We start from the raw sequence: 18,286 nt of genomic DNA, 5'->3' as shown, positions 1-18,286 counted from the left end.
AGATTGCTTTAAGGAACCTAGGGGGCACACTTACTATATGCCCTGCTAGCAGGCCCGTCGATAGTCAACTCTCAGACTCTAAATTTAGCCAAATTAGGTGAAAACCCCGATATAATGTTATGCTTTTTTAACCATCCATGGTAACTGGGCTGTGACAATTAAATCTCTATGCATGAGAACCCAGTTTGATCATGGGTTCGAGCCCAACATCTCAGCAGTCCTGGTTCAGTGCTGACCCCTGACCCACCCGGCCTGCACAACAAGTTGTTTAAAGGATCTCTCCCTATGTGCGTTATTACGATTCAGGGTCGTGATAGAATTTTGAAATAGATTTTAACCTATTTTTACCATGTCGTGTTGCATTCTTATGTCTTCAGCAATGCATGTCCAATCTCATTAAATCCCCAATGTTAATCTAACATCAGCAAATAATTTGCATATAACACGCATACATCACAAACTAATCAATTATTCATACAAGTGTACAGTGAGTGAAATAATCTATTTGAATATATGAACCAATAATCTGCCTGGTGAATATATTACACACTGGCAACAACACTGCGGTGTTCTTGCGAGCTGAGAACGGCACCTGCATTGGACGGATGGTGCAGAGCGTTGATGCGGCCGCGCTGCGGGAAGGAGTGGTGTACGTGGGATGGACTGGCCCCCATGCTCGCTAGAGCAAGCAGCAAAGCATGCTCGCGTGTTCAGGTGCCAAACTGCCACTCGTTCGCTCGCAGGCAAACGGTATCGGACCACGGCTGTGATTTAATGATGTGCCTGCAGAAAATCACAAACAACAAACGTCCAATGAGTCACATTTAGTTGCATATCCTATGACCTCAACCAAAACAATCCCAATTAGTTAGAAATCTGGTTGAGTAAACTGGCTGAACAAAGTGTTCTGAACAGTATAAATTATAATATAAACACATTTACAATAAGGTACTGTGAGTATATATGGAAATAGCTAAGGATGTAAAAATGTACGTATAATAATCATCAGCTCTTTGTCAATACACCTCAAGCCATGATGGTCATTGGGGTTTTTGACCATGTCATCACATCCATGAGTTCAGGTTCAAGGGAGTACAGGGGGATCTAGGACCACGTCAGAGATCACACAACTGATGTGAGCCTTGACCAGGAATCAAAATCATGTGCTCAAGTTTGTAGTGCAACGTGTTACCGTAAATTAGTGCGCCACCACCTCACCCCCACTGTGTGCATATAAATAACATTCCATTTGCAGTAACTGTACCAACAAAGTTTATTGCAAGTACCCATTAACAACTTTAAGATACAAAAATACCTTTGTAAAAATGAAAATATATGATATGAGCAAAGGATATTTTTAAGCTGACAACTAATCTCCAGCAGATTAAATTTGGTTTAGCACTTATACCAATTATATTTTATCAGCCATGCAGGCTTTTCCATATTGCCTGACAAGCAAGATTGGTGGGCCAGGAATTGCACATTTCGGCCGAATTTCCATGAATAACGGACCTGAACTACACTCGAAATGCATTCACTATATTTTCTTTAAACATTTAAAAAAATAGTACTTGGAAATTGTTGTTTCAAATGCTAGTGTGGCTAAAGAAGAACACATCTCAACTAGGAAGGTAGCCTATGAGCAGTTCAAGATCTATCCCTGAACACGTTTATGTGCGGTGTAAAGCAACGGAGACAGTCACTTTAAACTCAATTTCCCACTATAGTGTGGGCGCAGGAATGAGAATGTATGGCTCTATTCCAGCTGGTTATGCATTAGGCATTTTATTGGCCAAGATACCCATGAATGCATAAACACCACCCAAACAAAACACCCACACTGGCTACTTCCTTTAATTGTCCTCTGATGTAATCTCCATGGATACTCAGAACCTCCCCACCTTTACGTCTACCATTTCCTTCTCTTTATAAAAACAAAGCAATTCTAATTTATTGCCCTTTTTTCAATTCACCGATGTGTAAGGTCCTCCCCACACTTGTCGGTCATAAGAGTTGTTTACCCATACTTGACCAAGTTGTTCAGTGTGTGTCGGTCAAGGGGTAGGTCAGGACCAATTCAAATACCACTCACCACTCATGTTAGCCAGGAATCAAACTAGGCAGGTCAAGTTGATAAACGCAGTGCGCTTAGCATAGCTCCAGCAGTCAACCTTTTTATTCTAATATTATCCATCATTCATCGGAAGTCAATTAAATGACTAGCAGTTCATGAAAAGTGACTATTGGTTGTCTTGGGGGGAAACTGGCCCCTGCCACAGGAAAGTGGAGCTTATATTACTGGCTCCGGGATTCTCATGCAGATGAGCACCACTCCGTTGACCAGGGGAGAGTAATTTTCTTAACTTTTCATATATAATTGCATTGAACAAAAAAATAAGGCCAATTTTAGTGTACTGGTATTAAACGTTCTCCTTATTTTTAATTGTGTTCATGCAACAGTAGATATATATATGTCGAAAATTTCCATTTCCTTTACAACAATGAGCCTAATCACGTGTTGGAAATATTTTGTCAATATTTGGCAAACCTCTATTACCCACTCATGTTGTTATTTTTTTTTAATGCCAAAAAAGACTGAATGTGGCCTGCTGCCAACAACAAAATGAGCACATTGTCAATTGGGCCTAGAGTATGGATTTAAATGCTGCACATAGAGCACCATAGGTGTGCATAAGTAGCAATGGATGAGGCGTTGGATGCTTCAAGAACTGAACATGTGACCACTGGTGGACACATCTTCTGTTGGTTATATTATCTAACAGGAGCTTACAGTGAATATCCTCATGGGGCATTAGACTCCGTAAAAGATTGAAGGATAAGTCCTACAACCACGTTGTCTCCTCACTCCAACACTGGGGAGGAGCTTGGCAGCTGTAATCCAGTGATGTAAATTCCACACTGCTATGGCTAGGGGCCAGTGTATCCATAGGGTGCCCACTAATGACTTCCCACATTGTTGGTACTTGTTTTATTGTCCCAGGGCTAAGCCAGCCCTCAAACGAATTTGAATGTTCAACCCTTTGATTGTGAGCCAAGTGCTCCAAGGTACCACACCAAGGCAGATGTTCTACATTTCAGGACAAGGCAGAATGCTGCACTGCAGCAGTATGGCATGACTATTCATCACCACCATCAGCCATGGTCAACCAATTCTGGACCAAGGCTTACCCCCCCCCCAGCCACTTCCATCTCTCCCAATTTCTCATGAGTTACCCACTAAGTGTCAATTGGTGGATCTTGCAAAAACAGCGAGAATCTAGGAACCATTTATTTCCAAAAATAATAAGCTTTTTCTTGACAAGCGGATGATAAAGCATGTAAACAGGCTTGAAACTCCTCTCATCCATAGTCTTTTTAACATCTGAGGAGTCAGGCCAACAAATCCTCAAATATTCCCATTACACTGCAACAATTTTTTGTTTGTTCCTGGGTAGTAAGTGTTATTTCCTAATGGCTTATGCCTCAAAAGTACATAAAATGGCTATTATTCCCCACAAACTTTGCTTTTGTGACAAGAATATTTATATTTTGAAATTAATTTTCCAGAACATTCCAGATAGATTCAGTGCTGAGTAAACTTAGAGTAACTTCTAGAACATTCGATAACTTTCCAGTAATATAAAGTCGTAAAAATGCAGGGGCCTTAAGCCCACCAGTTCAGTTGGATTCCAGCTGCCTAAGTGGATACATATCTGCATTTTTCTGAGATGGCATCAAGAGGCTGCAAGCGTCCGGCAGATGCATTTTGCTATGTCTGCGGCCAATTTATCAAGACAAGAGCGAAAAAGTACTCTGTTGAAGCATCTGCTAAGATGTGAGGCCTACAAGGCATATTTTGGCATGCCTGTCAGGGATCAAGACAAACCCTGGGGACCTCATTTCACCTACGAGCAATGCAAAAAAACTCTGTACGGTAAGATGTACAAATTGTTGCTCGAAATTTTGTTATACATTTGTTTAAAGAAATGTAAATTGTAAAAGTTTATTATTTTTACAATTTTCAATGTTATTGAAAAAATATATATATGAAAAATGTTGCGAGAATCTCTTACACATTAGTCATGGGTGAAATACATGTATTTTTTAAGATGGTACAAAGGGGAAAAGAGAGCCATGAAGTTCGCTATCCCAAGAATTTGGCGGAAACCCACAGACCACTCAAGCAACTGCTACTTCTGCATGGTGGACCCTTCCAAACGTCGGACTGGCAAGAATGCACCTGCTATCACGTATCCAGACCTTCCGTCATCCATCACCCCGGTGCCACACTGCCATGCGCTCCCCGTACCCACTCCTCCGGAGAGAGAGCAGTCGTCTTTAGAAGAGAGCAGAAAGTCAGAGAGCGAAGAAGACGTTGTCGATCCAGATGACAATTTCAGAGGTGGAGCTGAGAAGAGAAACCCATACTACCCCAACCAACAAGACCTCAACGACTTGATCAGAGATCTTGGTCTCACCAAGTCCAATGCTGAGCTTTGACGTCTAGACTCAAGCAGTGGAACTTGTTGGATGAAAGTGTGTAAGTCGTAGATCAGAGGAAGCGTCACCAACCTTTTTGCAGCTTCTTCACCCGTCAAGATGGGCTCTGCTTCTGCCACAATGTGACCAGTCTGTTCGAGGCAATCGGATTCGCGTGTAACTAGAATGAGTGGCGCCTCTTCATTGACAGCTCATCCCGGAGCCTCAAAACCGTGCTCCTCCATAATGGTAAAAAGTACCCGTCTCTTCCCCTGGCTCACTCGGTGCACCTCAAAGAGGATTACAACAGCATCAAGACCTTGCTGGATGCCTTGAAGTATGATGCGTACGGCTGGGAGGTCATCGGAGACTTCAAAATGGTGGCATTCCTGATGGGTCTCCAAGGCGATTTTACCAAGTTTCCCTGCTATCTTTGCCTTTGGGACAGCAGGCACACCAAGGCGCACTACCACAGGCGGAACTGGCCACAATGGACCGAGTTCTCTGTGGGGAGGAACAACGTCAAGTGGGAGCCACTGGTGGACCCCCGGAAGGTGCTGATGCCACCACTGCCCATCAAATTGGGCCTTATTAAACAATTTATCAGAGCTGTATATAAGGAGTCAGCAGCCTTAAAGTACCTTCAAGACGTCTTCCCTAATGTCTGAGGCAAAGGTCAAAGCCGGTGTCTTCGTCAGACCACAGATAAAGAAGATTCTGGAGTGCAATTAATTCCCCAAGAAGCTCACCGATAAGAAGAAAGCGGCTTGGAACAGCTTTGTCACAGTGGTTCGTGGCTTCCTGCGCAATCACAAGGTCGAAAACTATGTAGAGCTGGTTGAGACTGGTGAAGAACTACGCACAATGGGCTGTAGGATGTCCCTCAAAGTCCATATCCTTGATGCTCATCTTGATAAATTCAAGGAGAACATGGGAGCACTCGGAGGAGCAAGGCGAGCGCTTCCACCAGGATATACTGGACTTTGAACGCCGCTACCAAGGACAGTATAACAAAAACATGATGGGAGACTACATTTGGGGGCTGATTCGTGAAAGTGATTTACAGTAGAATTGTAAATCTCGAAAAACTACTCACTTCTAAATCTTTTGTAGTAATTTTTGTATTACTTTAGTATAAATACATGTTAATTTTGATTAATATGCTGTTGTTTTCTGACTTTATTTGAACGAAAAGACACAAATTCGCCCGTTTTCTCTATGAAAATGGTAAATTTCAAAATATCACTGTCCTGGTCACAAAAGCAAAGTTTGTGGGGAATAATAGCCATTTTCTATACTTTTTAGGCATAAGAAATTATGAATTAACACTTACTACCCAGGAACAAAAATTGTGTTACATAGTGTTATCTGTAGAACTGCACTTATATTATCTGTTATTTAATAGACGCTATGAGTCACAGAATGGACGATAAAATGATCCTATTAGCCATTATATTAGTCGATAATATAAAGTTTGCGAACAGTTTGGAGCGAAAGTCATTCAATCTTGTGCAATCGTGAACAGATAAGAAACTATTATGACTACAATGACGATGACAGACAAAGTTACTACTGTAGTTACTGCCACCATCACTGCCATTACTGCCTGATGAAGATAATAACAGTAGTGTCGATGGCTGTCGTGGGCATTGCCAGCCACTGCCACCAAAGCAGCTAAATGGAATTGAGTGTTGAAGCTGTACTCTGACGTCTCAACTACCATGTGGAAGTAGATGCAATATGTGTGGCACAGTGGTAATGCTTGTGTGTCTTTCAGAAATAATCACCTGGGATTGATTCCTGACTCGGGCCCCTTTCTGTGCGGATTTCATAATTCTCGCATTATTCTGCATTGGTTTCCTCCGGATTCTCCAGTTTCCTCCCATCGCTAAAAGAAATCCACAATAAAACTGGAATTGAAAAACTACCTGCAAATTACTCTATGGGAATTGCAGAGAGCAACATCGCCCCCAACTGTGAAAACTCGACAGGATCCTCCTGAAAAAGTCTTGAGACTCTGAAAGGCTTTCCTGGGTAAAACATAATAATATATCTCTGTGGTTTAATAAAGCATGAAAGAAAAAAAATCCCTTCTGAAAAGAAGATGAATTGAGTCATCATTCCACTATATATGAATTTCATACACTATTATGCCTCGCTTTTGTAAACTATAAAAGAGGCATCTTATTCAGTGGAAGCCAATGCAGTCATCCGAGCTTTGACAAACCATGGCCTTAATAAAAACAAATAAATGTATCCAAAGATATTACAAAAAAATTACAAAGAAGCAGCTGCTGCACTGAGATTGCATAGACAGACAAAAGATAAATATGAAGTCTGGAGAGAAAATACTCTCAGATCAAGGCTATTCACAGCAACATACCAAGATCGTTTCCAAAAATTGGACTGAAGAAAATATGGCATAAACATAAATGATGAAATTATTATCTGGGTGTATGTGCAGAAGTGTGATGGATTGTAGCATCGCAAAACTGTGAGGAATGGCAATGGCATGGGGAGGCCTTTAAACAGCAGGCTGATGGTCATGATTATCCACAACAATTCATATTTTGAAGAAAATTTGTATTCTCAACTTTACTTATCCACCAGACCATCAAACAATAAAACTGTCACTGTATGGTTTTAAAGTATCGTCCTCTGTCTTCGAATAAATAGGAGTTAAAATGTGACAATGCTTTACAGTATGCTCAATCCATTAAACATTTTACTGTTCGCGGCCATATCTCCACTTGTACCAAGGGCTGACCGTTACGTAACGGTCAGTGAAAGCAGGCGCCACATCTCCTACTGCATGAAGGAAGCGGCGTGTCTCACCGTCGTAATGGGTATGACACAACTGCGACCGATGAGACGTGGGCCATGATGGACCTTCTGGTGCGTAAATGGCAACGAGCAGCGAGCCAGGGTGAGCACGGTGAATGATGCCTCTGCCCTTTTCTGGGGCATCACATTTCAAATGGTTTCAACATGAACGTCTGCTGCGGTGGCACCAAGGCTTTTGTTGAATACAAAATATCCAGGGTGCCTTCTCAGTCAAACGCGCCATGGAATGGTCACCTCTTTACATTGGCAGCCTCAATCCTGTGCAGACATTTCCACATTCCCATGGCAGTCGCAATTATGGAATTTATTGCTCTGAAAATATGATTGTGCTATTTCATTTTGTAAATTACAACTATAGTAATGATATAATGTATTTAAAAAATGCATAACGAAAAGCTTTCACAAAACAGTCTATTCATCAGAACCTACAAGGCTTAAAATTTACGAGCAACAACCTAAACGCTGGGTTCAGTTTTTAGCGTGATCCATAACACATGCAAAGAAATAATTAAAATCGATTGTCAGGTTGCCACATATCGAAAAGGCTAATAATTAAAATAAAAGTCCAGCCCAGATTATGTTTGTTTGAATGAACCACAGTAAGTGATGACATCTACTGCTGGTGTCTTATGAGATGGGCAATATTGTTTGTTATGCTTTAATTCCCCAATCCAATTTTCCAGGAATGTAATATTGCTATGGATTGCCTTTGACGGAATATCTCGTTGCGCGACCCCTCTTGTGAATCGTATTGTGCCACTCTTCACGCTACCTAAATGTAGCGGTTCACTTTGCCAGTCACTTCACTCAACTTTAATTCATATTTATCACAAGTGGCTTACGAGAACTGCTCAATTTCCATGGAATAAAATGGCTATTCATTTTGTGATTTTAGTTTTTATTTTTATTTTATTTTATTTTCATTAATTTTGATGTTTTACCTAATTGACTTTACAGGAAAAAACCTAAGAATATGATTCCTTGCAGTCACGAAAGCTTCAAATCTAGAATTGGCTATTCATTATCTAAAAAAACAGGCAAAGTATTGTTTTATCCTCATTTGTCTGTTTTCAAATCTAGTTGATACTGTGTGTTCGATGGAAGAAAACCCTTTCATAAATCCAACTTGCCCAAGTCATTGGGTGGGCTTCAACATTTTGCATTATTCAGTTCACTGTGATCTTCATGAATAACGTATATCCTTGTGATGGGCTAATGAGTCTGTAATGCTTCAATTCCATACAATATAACTTTTTTAATCATGATAATCTCTAATTGGAGGATTTCTGTGCAAACATTTAGTAAATACGTACTTTAAATTGTCAACAGTTTATGAAGCTCACAAATATTCCATCTGGTACGAAGCATTTCCCTTTAAGTACACTGTGAAGGACAGTGGTTACTTCGTCAGGTGGGACATCTGGAATATCTTCGTCATCTGATTATACACTTTCCTCTTGTGGCATAAAAACACTTGCAAGACATCTGCATAAGAGTATTTCACTCGCTTTATATCATTTGTTGTTGTTCCATCTTGCTAAGGGCCACCATTTGTGATTTACCAATGAACAAAATCCTTGCAATGTTTTCATGCTCCCTTTCTTTAGAACAACTTCAAACACTTTGCCTAGTGATCTCCCGATTCATAATCTCATGCTTAATGGTTTTAAAGTGCCCGTGACTTTGGACTCAAGATACATATAGGAAAAATGGAAATTGTGTACAAGTATGCTTGTAAAAATAAGACAATTGTTGAAGGGACAACTGGAAAACACACCTATATATACATATGGCAATTAATGAAGGTGGAAAAGATGAAAATCATGATAGAGGCAAATAAGAGCAGGATTTAGTGCTATGAAAATGTTTATTTCATGATGAAAAGCAGCAACCATTGTACATTAAGACAAATGTTTTGACTTTGTGCATATTACCTGCGAAGATGCATGACCTGGAAACAAGAACACTGACAAAGAAAATGAAACAAAAGCTGAAAGGTATGCCAAGAAATACGGTTATTAGATTAACAGACAGAGAGAGAAACAGATGGATCAAACAGCCTGTTGAAATTTTATAAAGATGGGCTTGGTCAGGACACGCCAATGAAGAAGGACTGCCTACGGATGAGACTGTTGACACAATGGTCACCATGACCCCATTGGGGAGAATGCCCCCAAGAGGAGCACCACAGCACAGATCGAGCAAGTAGGCCGGTGCACGCACAGGACCGGCATCATGGACTCTGGCATCGCAAGACCGTAAGGAAAGGCAACAGCTTGGGGAGGGGGCTTCATCCAGCAGTGGACACAAAGCCACTAAATTCACGACAATATTGAAAAAATTATCTAGTCATCAGTTGAATTGCAACCCTGAATTGCACCAATTCACTGAATTGTGAAAGGAGTGAATACCTGTATAGTTACATGCCTAAATTGCAGTATACATCAACAAATATTTTTTCTTAAAAAGAATGTCATACCAAACGGTTTGCGATCATGTTCATAACATTATAAGTCCAAAGCCGAAGTGCATTTGGTCAGCAGATAAGATAAAACCAAGCTGTTAAGCCAGTCCATTGGTCAGGTAACTGTTTTCAATTGTCCTTTACCACCCATTAATGTCCAACACTTTGTCTTGGGAACTATAAGGCATCCTAAGCATAGAGTTTAATTACTTATATTTTTAAATACAAAAAAGTAAATCTAAACGGTATGTTATACTCAGGCAAATGCAATAATGCTCCATACCCTTCTTATTGTACAAATCTGTGCTTCCTATTATTTTTAAGCAGACGCTGCAAGTCAGAATAGCATTAAGACGTGGGAGCCATGTTAGGGGGTTTTTTGGGCTGGAATTGAAAACCAAAATATAATTGTTATTGTGCTAGTTTCCAGTGATATTTAATTCCAAGCAAAAGTTTTGTTTGGAAACCTGTTGCTGTTGATTTAAGTACAATAAAAACAAATTAAAGGAGGATCTTTTGCCCGAGCACACAGCACTTGTTTGGTCAGGCCGGAAAATACAAAGCAAATAAAAGGCAGAAGTCGAGTACAATTTGCACACTGTCTGCAAACTCTTTAGTACAGTGTGTTCACTCAGTACATGTTTTTTTTCCTTGGTGAGGGCAGGAGGCCAAGGGAACGGGCGTGCTGTAGAGTTAGCCCAGTCAACATTTCCCCGAGACAACCAAACGTATCTCACTTATTGGTCTCACTCTTTGCATGTCCGTTTGTCCATCCATCATATATTTTTGTCATCTACGTCAACATTCGCTTGTTCCGATACCGTGATATGTCCTATCATCATCAGCCTTCCACAAGATGGTCAAACTACTGCTGGATGAAGATCTCCCCAAGCCGCCATGTCGCCCGCAAGCCTGAGATGTAACAATCAACCGCGCGCCTGCACAAGAACTGATTTCATCGGCTCATCTTGGTCCACATCCACTCAGACGAGATCCATTCTTTGGCTGCAACTCTGTCATTACTCATTCTGAATGTTGTCATTAATCTACCAATGTTCTCGATTCTATGTTCCTCTTTTGCGTTTCTCATTTATCAACTCCCATTCATTAAATATGTTTTACGTATTACAAACAACAATACAATGTCGAAGCCTACGTGAAATTCCTTATAGCGCTGTGGGGGGAGGAACCCCTTGAGTACAACAATGTCTTAAGAAACATTTAGTATTTGCAACACGTTTTCCATAGATGCCAACAACACAACTTTTGAGTGACTGCACGCGATTGGGCAATGATGATAATGGCATATAATTGATGTGTCCTGTAGCAAGGTTTGTTGCCTACCCAAGAAAGGCATTTTTTATGTTTTTGGAAAATAATCATCATTCACATTCCACTCGAATACAAATTCAACTCTCAGCAGTTAGGAGACAAAACATATATTGAACAATACATGACTTTTACTTTTGTAATATACACCCAAAATATATTACCGCTTGCCTGAGATCCTTACACTTAAAAAATTTAGGGAAAGAGTATCAGAGCATTTGTGACCATTTGTGTTTTTTACTTTAAAGTCACATTTTTATGTGTATAAATATAAACTTCTTGAAGCAGAAAACAGATTAAGGATGAGTGAATGATAAGGCCATGATGGTGAAACTGCTTCGAAAATGATTGTGGCCTGCTCACTTGAGCAGGGGAAGCTTTAACTTGACAAGACGCACTGTTATGGATTTCATATTCACGGTACACTGAAAAAAGGGATAATGCAAAATGAACTAAACATTCATGCTGAACGAGCATGTTTTCTAAAAAAACTCATTTAGAAAAAATAAATGCACATTGCACATTCCTGGTCACTTTAATTGTTACTTATGACACAGTTTGGCAGCTACAACATTAATCCATGTAAAAATGGAAAATGGAAATATATTTTCTGCCTTCGAGAGCATTTCTTAAATTAGTGTTAAATTAGTGTTCAGAACCATATGCGACTTCTTGGCTTATTTCAAGATGGGCTTGTCTAATTTGGTCAGAGAGAGATGGATCAGATCAGCTAACCAACTATGGTGGTTAGGGAGACACTCACCAGCTTGACTGGGCTAACTTTTTGTAACAAAGAACTTTTTTTTAAATCATGGTCCTCCCTTATATATTGCACTTCTAGTTCTTTGAAAGGCTCAAACGTTGAGCCCTTTCACGCACTCTTCCTTCATTACCTCCTCTTGCTGGCCTTGACTCGGGAGGCCTGCCATATGAGACAGTGGGCTAAGAGAAGGGTTGAACTGTTGAGGAGGTAGACATTTGTGCTATCACCAGCTCAATCTCCTTCACAACTTCCTCCTGTAAGAGGTCAATAGTGGGTTCGTTGCATTGTTTTTGGGAACAAGATTAAAATGACCAATTACTGTAATTTTTAATTGGCATGATAATCTGTAAAATAAATTAGATTATTCTATAATATACCTGTGATTGAAAGAGGTGGGTGTCAGGAATAATATGTAACACTTTCCTTCTTTAATTTACAAAACCAATATCCATCATTTTATCCAATTAGTAGCGGGTTTTGCTCACTCCCTATCAGAATTAGCATCCACATCCAATGGAGGAAAATTAGCACAAGACATTAGGACAACCAACCCCTAAGTAAAAACAATTAACCACCTCCCGGTAATTTAAGGCTCCGATTAAAAAATGAATTTTTTTCCACAATTTTTATAGCAAATTGCATTTTTAAACCTTCATAGTTTCTGAATGGTAAAATGGAAATTAAGAGAGGATGAGGAATAAAATCGATCACCTGTTAGGACAATGTGAGAAGATGGATGGACTCTCCATGGGAAATGCTGAAGTGCATGCCAGCTGGTAAGCATCTGTCATGGGCATCAACTCCCAGTTATGAGGATGACACTAAATAGATGGACCTTTCTAGAACATCCCGGAACTACATCAGTCACTTATTCCATCATCTTACCTATATATTAGATGCAATCCACATAATACAGTAGAATGTATTAGAGTATGCTTACAAATGATTCACTGAATTGGCAGTCTGATTTTATTATTACACTATTAAATAGAAACATAGGCACAAAAGTTTCAATCGATCGCACAAATTGGATTTCTTCATGCACTTATTGGTGATGTGCATGACAGGATAGTCTAGTATCGTTGGAAGGCATGTACAAATTGATATGTAAAACGAAGATTAATGTCAGTATTCGACTCCACTGCTTAGAGAATAAAAAATGCTTTACGCTATTAAGGTGGACCGCTTAAAAAAATTAGCTTATGATGCAGTTGCATCATATTTGCTTAGTTTGTTCGTGAAATATCATGTCTCATGCGCTCAGACCAGCTGACCAAATGTTTTTTGCGTAACTTGAAATGTGTTTTGCTGGCAAATAATTGTTTTGACAGTTACACTAATATTTCAATGACCCTGCACTAAATTGTATGTGCAAATATGTATGAATCAATGGCATTGCAATGCAAGGACAGGAAGAAATTACAATATCCTGTTTGAATAGTGATTGAATGCTGTATTTGCAATGCTATTTTATCGTGACAATTTCATTATTTATAATGCAGAAGGTTGATGTATCGTAAATAACTTCACAAGCAACATTAAATAAGGTAACAGTATAACATGTACTCCTTTAATACAAGACATAAGAGTTGTTTATAAGTCAAAACATGACATCAAAATGTAACCGTTAGGATGTTGTGTATACAGGAAATAAAATTGCATATAGATTATGTAAAAAAAAAGTACACACTATCAATGGTGGTTTAAAAATAATCAACTTAAGGGTCAACAATAATAAACAAAACATCTATCGGAAATGCACAATATTGTAATTAGAGTAAAGTGGGAGGCATGGAATGAACAAAATTACTTCCACTGAGCAAAGACCGATGAGAGAAGGCAGATATTAGAGTGATAGGGTTGATGAAACTTACACCAGTTTAAGTACATACAGTATGATGAAACTTACACCAGTTTAAGTACATACAGTACGCTAGTTAAAAGCCACAAATGCCCTCGCAACAGAAGTGTTGATGCATAGGTACATGCCAGAGGTGTAATGTTAAACTCTAGGACATAGCAGAAGTATCCTACATCCCCTAACGCTTGAAGATAAAGAGATTTAGGTAGACAAGGTAGGTTTACGAGGTGTAAGCGATGGTGTCAGCAGGGGAAGAGATGCTGTGTTTTCAGTGATGGGTGAAAGTAAATTTTAACAGATCACGGAAAGAAAGTGAATTCGGTATCAAGGACAACACCAATATGGTGAACTGGTACAATAAGACTGATGGTCGTGTTATGGATATATGGCATTGATAGTAATGAGTGATGATAAAGCGGTCTTAGGTGATGTATGTACTGGATGTTGAACTTCTTTTGCACCATACGTAACCAACCATGCTAATCGGAGGTGATGCAGGAGATAAAGTTAACTCAAGTGTCCCACACAATATTAATAAATACGGTGAACTTTTATAACAAGACGTAAGGTAAGGTTATAGGTTTTTCTTACGCAAGTATTATTTTTACCAAAGAACACACTGAAGCAAAGACATCAACGACACGGTAATACACATCGCGTTTAAGTCAACAGAGTGAAACTACGACTTGCACAATAACACACCTGCCTACGCTTAAGGGGTCGGTGGTACCAAACAACACTCCTTTCAGACAAGGGCTCTCAGCTGCAATACACACCTCGTGGGTTCATTAACTTGACATCCAACACGTAGTAATAATGATGGAAAGGCCACCGTAGTTCACTCGAGATTATTCACGTAAAGTGCAGCGATCACCGCCGTCACAAGCTTCAATGACCTGACCGCCGAGTACTTGACAAGAACCGGAGCCATGATCCCCACAGGCCGGGAAACACGGACTCAGATTCCACCGATATTACTCCCATCGACTTGCCGCCTCGCTCTCATTTGCGACGGGGCCACCCGTCTGTAAAATGGTAACAATGGGCTTGCATTCCGACAAATATGCACACAGGAGATTAAATAAAGAGCACAGGGAGGTAAAGAAGGATCGCTCCGAGGTTGTAACGCAATGATTAACGAAAGCCCTTCGAGATACCATTGGCACGATTCGGAAAACACAGTTCAATTAATCCATCATTTAACTGTTTTGGTTGCACGGTCTCGTTTATCGTCACTATAATAACAACGGAAATTTACATCCCTTTGCCAATCCACTGCTGGACGAAGGCCTTCCCAAGATATGTTGTCCGCGGGGTTTTATTTGACCGCACTTTCTCACGCTGGAGTGTGTGCCCACCACTGATTGTTGTTATTCGCCGTGTCCGGGCATCGTAACTTTCTGACCCGCCCCAACTGGACATCTGTAAAAACGAGCTTTATAGCTCATCGGATTCCTCCAGTATAAATATTCGAACTCAGGCCACCTAGTTCATACCGCTTTACGCTAACCACCGTTTACCTCAGTACTAATAACCAGTTTTAAAGCTAATTTAGACCACGAGTATCTTATTCAAGGGATACCTGGGTTCGAAATGCGTCTGCACTGTATCCTTTGTACTGTTTGTTGTCTGCACAAAACTGTCAACCTCACGATTCGACGCAATGTGACGTTGACAATCTATTTTAATCGATACGTCGCGGTGTGCTTGGCAAGCGGCCGAACCGCCCGAACTCGAGCCGCGGGCCCCATTTGGGGACCAGAGCCGCCTCATCACTCATCATCCCGACTCAACCGTGGCCACGCACATCCACAGCAGCAGCATCATCATCCTCCCCACCCAAGGTCGTCAGCTCACGCAGGTGAACCTACACACAATTCTCCACGCACCGTATTTTTTTTTAAACATCATCAGCAGCTTTGTCCACTCCACTGCTGGATGAAAGCCGCATTCAAGTCGCCGCCACCTCTCATGATACTGCGATGGTAATAATCCACATAGCGTCCGCGCACCACCTGATTTCACGGCTCCATCTCCTCCTCGGTTGTACAACCACTGGAACGAGTTTCACCGACAAATACCAAACGAAAACAATTCGGGCCCAATAGCCGACGAGTCTTCACGATGTTTTTCAACATCAAACTGACGAGGAATTTCCGACTTCTAAAAGAGAGACTCATCGGCCCACACCACCGGTGATGAAGCCCACGGGCTGACCCCTGCCTTGCGGCTGATGAGCCCCAGAGAAGTCAAAACCCCAAGCTGCCACGGTGCTCGCTACCGAAAACGCAGAGAGCCGGGAGGGCCCAATATAGCCTCTGATGGGAAGCTCAATGTTATTTTTGAAACCAAAAGCTTCGCCTGTGAAGCAGAGCCTCGTGTAATCGCGTCATTACGGCAGCGTTTACCTCGAGCAACGACAGTAACCGTGCTTTAACAATTACTGTTATTTATTTTAACAAAAAATAGAGAATTCTGGCGATAACACGGCGCGGAGCGATGGAGCGGGCGGACCTACGGGCGAGGGGGGGGGGGTGTCTCCGCGGCCACTCCACACACACAGCTGCGAGGCACTTCACTTACGTGGTCGTCGTTGTTGCCGGCTGCGATTGGTACCGCCGCCGCCGTCGTCGGCGAAGCTCGCGGTAGTTGTGCGAGACGACCGCCGTTGTTATTGTTCGCCTGACGCCTCAGCGCCGCCGAGCGCTCGCCACTCGCTCCGACATGACGACCCAGCCACTTCCGATCCGCGTGACGTCGCCGCGGACTTCCGGGAGACGCCACGCCCCCCCCTCCTCCGACTGCAGGCCACGCCCATTCCGAGCAGGCCCCGCCCATCGTCGTGGAGACACGCCCCCTAAATCGAGCAGACCACGCCCCCTGTGACTGAGAGCCTTTCGCAAGGCGGAGTGAATCAAAGTCATATTATTTCTATTATTTTTATTATTTATTTTTATTTTTTACCTACGTGACTTTACCGAAAAAACCTAAGCGTATGGACCTCACCCCGACAAACAAGTTGAAGGTACCCCAATAGGTTCTCCCTTATCTCCAGTTGTAGCCAATGTTTTCATGGAAAATTTAGCGACAGATGCCATCCAGGTTTCAACTCTACGTCCGTCCGATTCCTCAACCACATCAATTCCATACACCCGGCCATCAAATTCACCATGGAGGTGGAAAAGGATGACAAACTACCATTCTTGGATGTTTTAATAGAAAAGAGACCAGATGGCTCAATGGGACACTCTGTCTACAGAAAAGCCACCCACATGGATGCCTACCAACAAAGTGGTTTATCACTTGGCCATTTATAGCAGCCACATGCTCTAAACGCGTGACGTTGATTCTTAACGTGGAGGGGAAAACCGGAGGAACCGAAGAAACATCCACGCGACCACGGGGAGAGAGAGACACACAAACTCCAAATATACAGCAGGCGTCAGGGTCGGAATCGATCCCACGACCGCCTGTAAACCAGGCGAGGTAGTTAACATCTCGCCACGGTGGCGCCGTACTGCTGTTCAAAGGCCTGATCATCATGCCCCCCCGTGTTGGTCACGGGGACGTTTTTTTTGTTCACCATACTCCACCACTCCGGTTCGTGTGGACTGGGAACAGGGGACTCAGCACTGCCTCTGATGTCAATCCTCAATTGTCAGGAAGTTTACTCGGGTGGCTGAATGTCGGCTTCAAAGCTCCCTTATGACAAACTCATTAGGCAGTTTAAAAAAATAGTAAACACGAATCAATGATTCCATGTTACATCAACAAAAACGTCCGTGTCTACCAATTGTTAAACATAGCTCAAATATCTATGTTAACAGCCCTTTCCGTTCATTATATACAGATAAAAATAGAGGAAGTATGAACATCCTGGTCTTAAAGACCATAATTCATGTCCTGGCATCATGCTTTCTTTATTATTTCCCCACAGTCTTTGACTCCGTTGACCACGAGTGTCTGGCATGTCGTCAAATGAATACCACCATCGTGCCTTGCCTGTAACCTATTGAAAATGACATTTTTGGTTAAATTAATCTATTGCATTATGTGCCACATGGCTTAGTTGTAAGCCCTTTATTATTTATAATCTGTGGCATATTCTCCATATGGGAGTAATTTACTCCAGAATTTACAGCCCTCTGTCAATCCACTGTTGGATGGAGTCCTCCCCACCCTGTGATAGTCGTCGGGGTTATTTTGACCATACTGCACCACCATGGTCAGTGCGGATTGGTGAATGATGGGGAGTATAGACGTGTATGAGCATGCACGTGCAGTGGCAGTACAACAATGGATCTTGTTGCATTGCTCTCCGCTGCAACACAGCCGCTTATTGCGCCTGTTACGCATCGTGGCCGCCCATCCACCCACTATCCAGGCTCAACTTTTCTGAGCTTCTGATGCGAACAGATTATTTGGTAAGTATTTTTTTATCACACTAATTGTATCGTTTAACATAGTGTATTCGCATGTTTGCCAAATGTAAAATGTATAACTTTATTTACCGATTCTAATTTGTAAATACAGCTATTATTACAGT

The 18,286-nt window shown here is 41.5% G+C and overlaps 1 protein-coding gene across 2 annotated transcripts in view; it reads right to left on the bottom strand.

The window, feature by feature from the left end:
• Positions 1-16,500, bottom strand: part of BTBD7 (BTB domain containing 7) — a 59,237-nt gene extending 42,737 nt beyond the window's left edge. For both annotated transcript variants that reach the window (XM_078609929.1, XM_078609930.1), the window contains exons 1-2: positions 16,324-16,500; positions 593-783 (exon numbers count right to left, since the gene is read on the bottom strand). In XM_078609929.1, the coding sequence (XP_078466055.1) occupies positions 593-674 (82 nt within the window). In that variant the 5' untranslated portion in view covers positions 675-783; positions 16,324-16,500. The remainder of the gene's footprint in view (positions 1-592; positions 784-16,323) is intronic.
• Positions 16,501-18,286: the final 1,786 nt, after the last annotated feature.

This window comes from Lampetra planeri, chromosome 33, assembly GCF_965212315.1.
Source record: "Lampetra planeri chromosome 33, kcLamPlan1.2.h2, whole genome shotgun sequence".
Taxonomy (NCBI): domain Eukaryota; kingdom Metazoa; phylum Chordata; class Hyperoartia; order Petromyzontiformes; family Petromyzontidae; genus Lampetra; species Lampetra planeri.
This window is presented reverse-complemented; position numbering and strand designations above follow the sequence as displayed.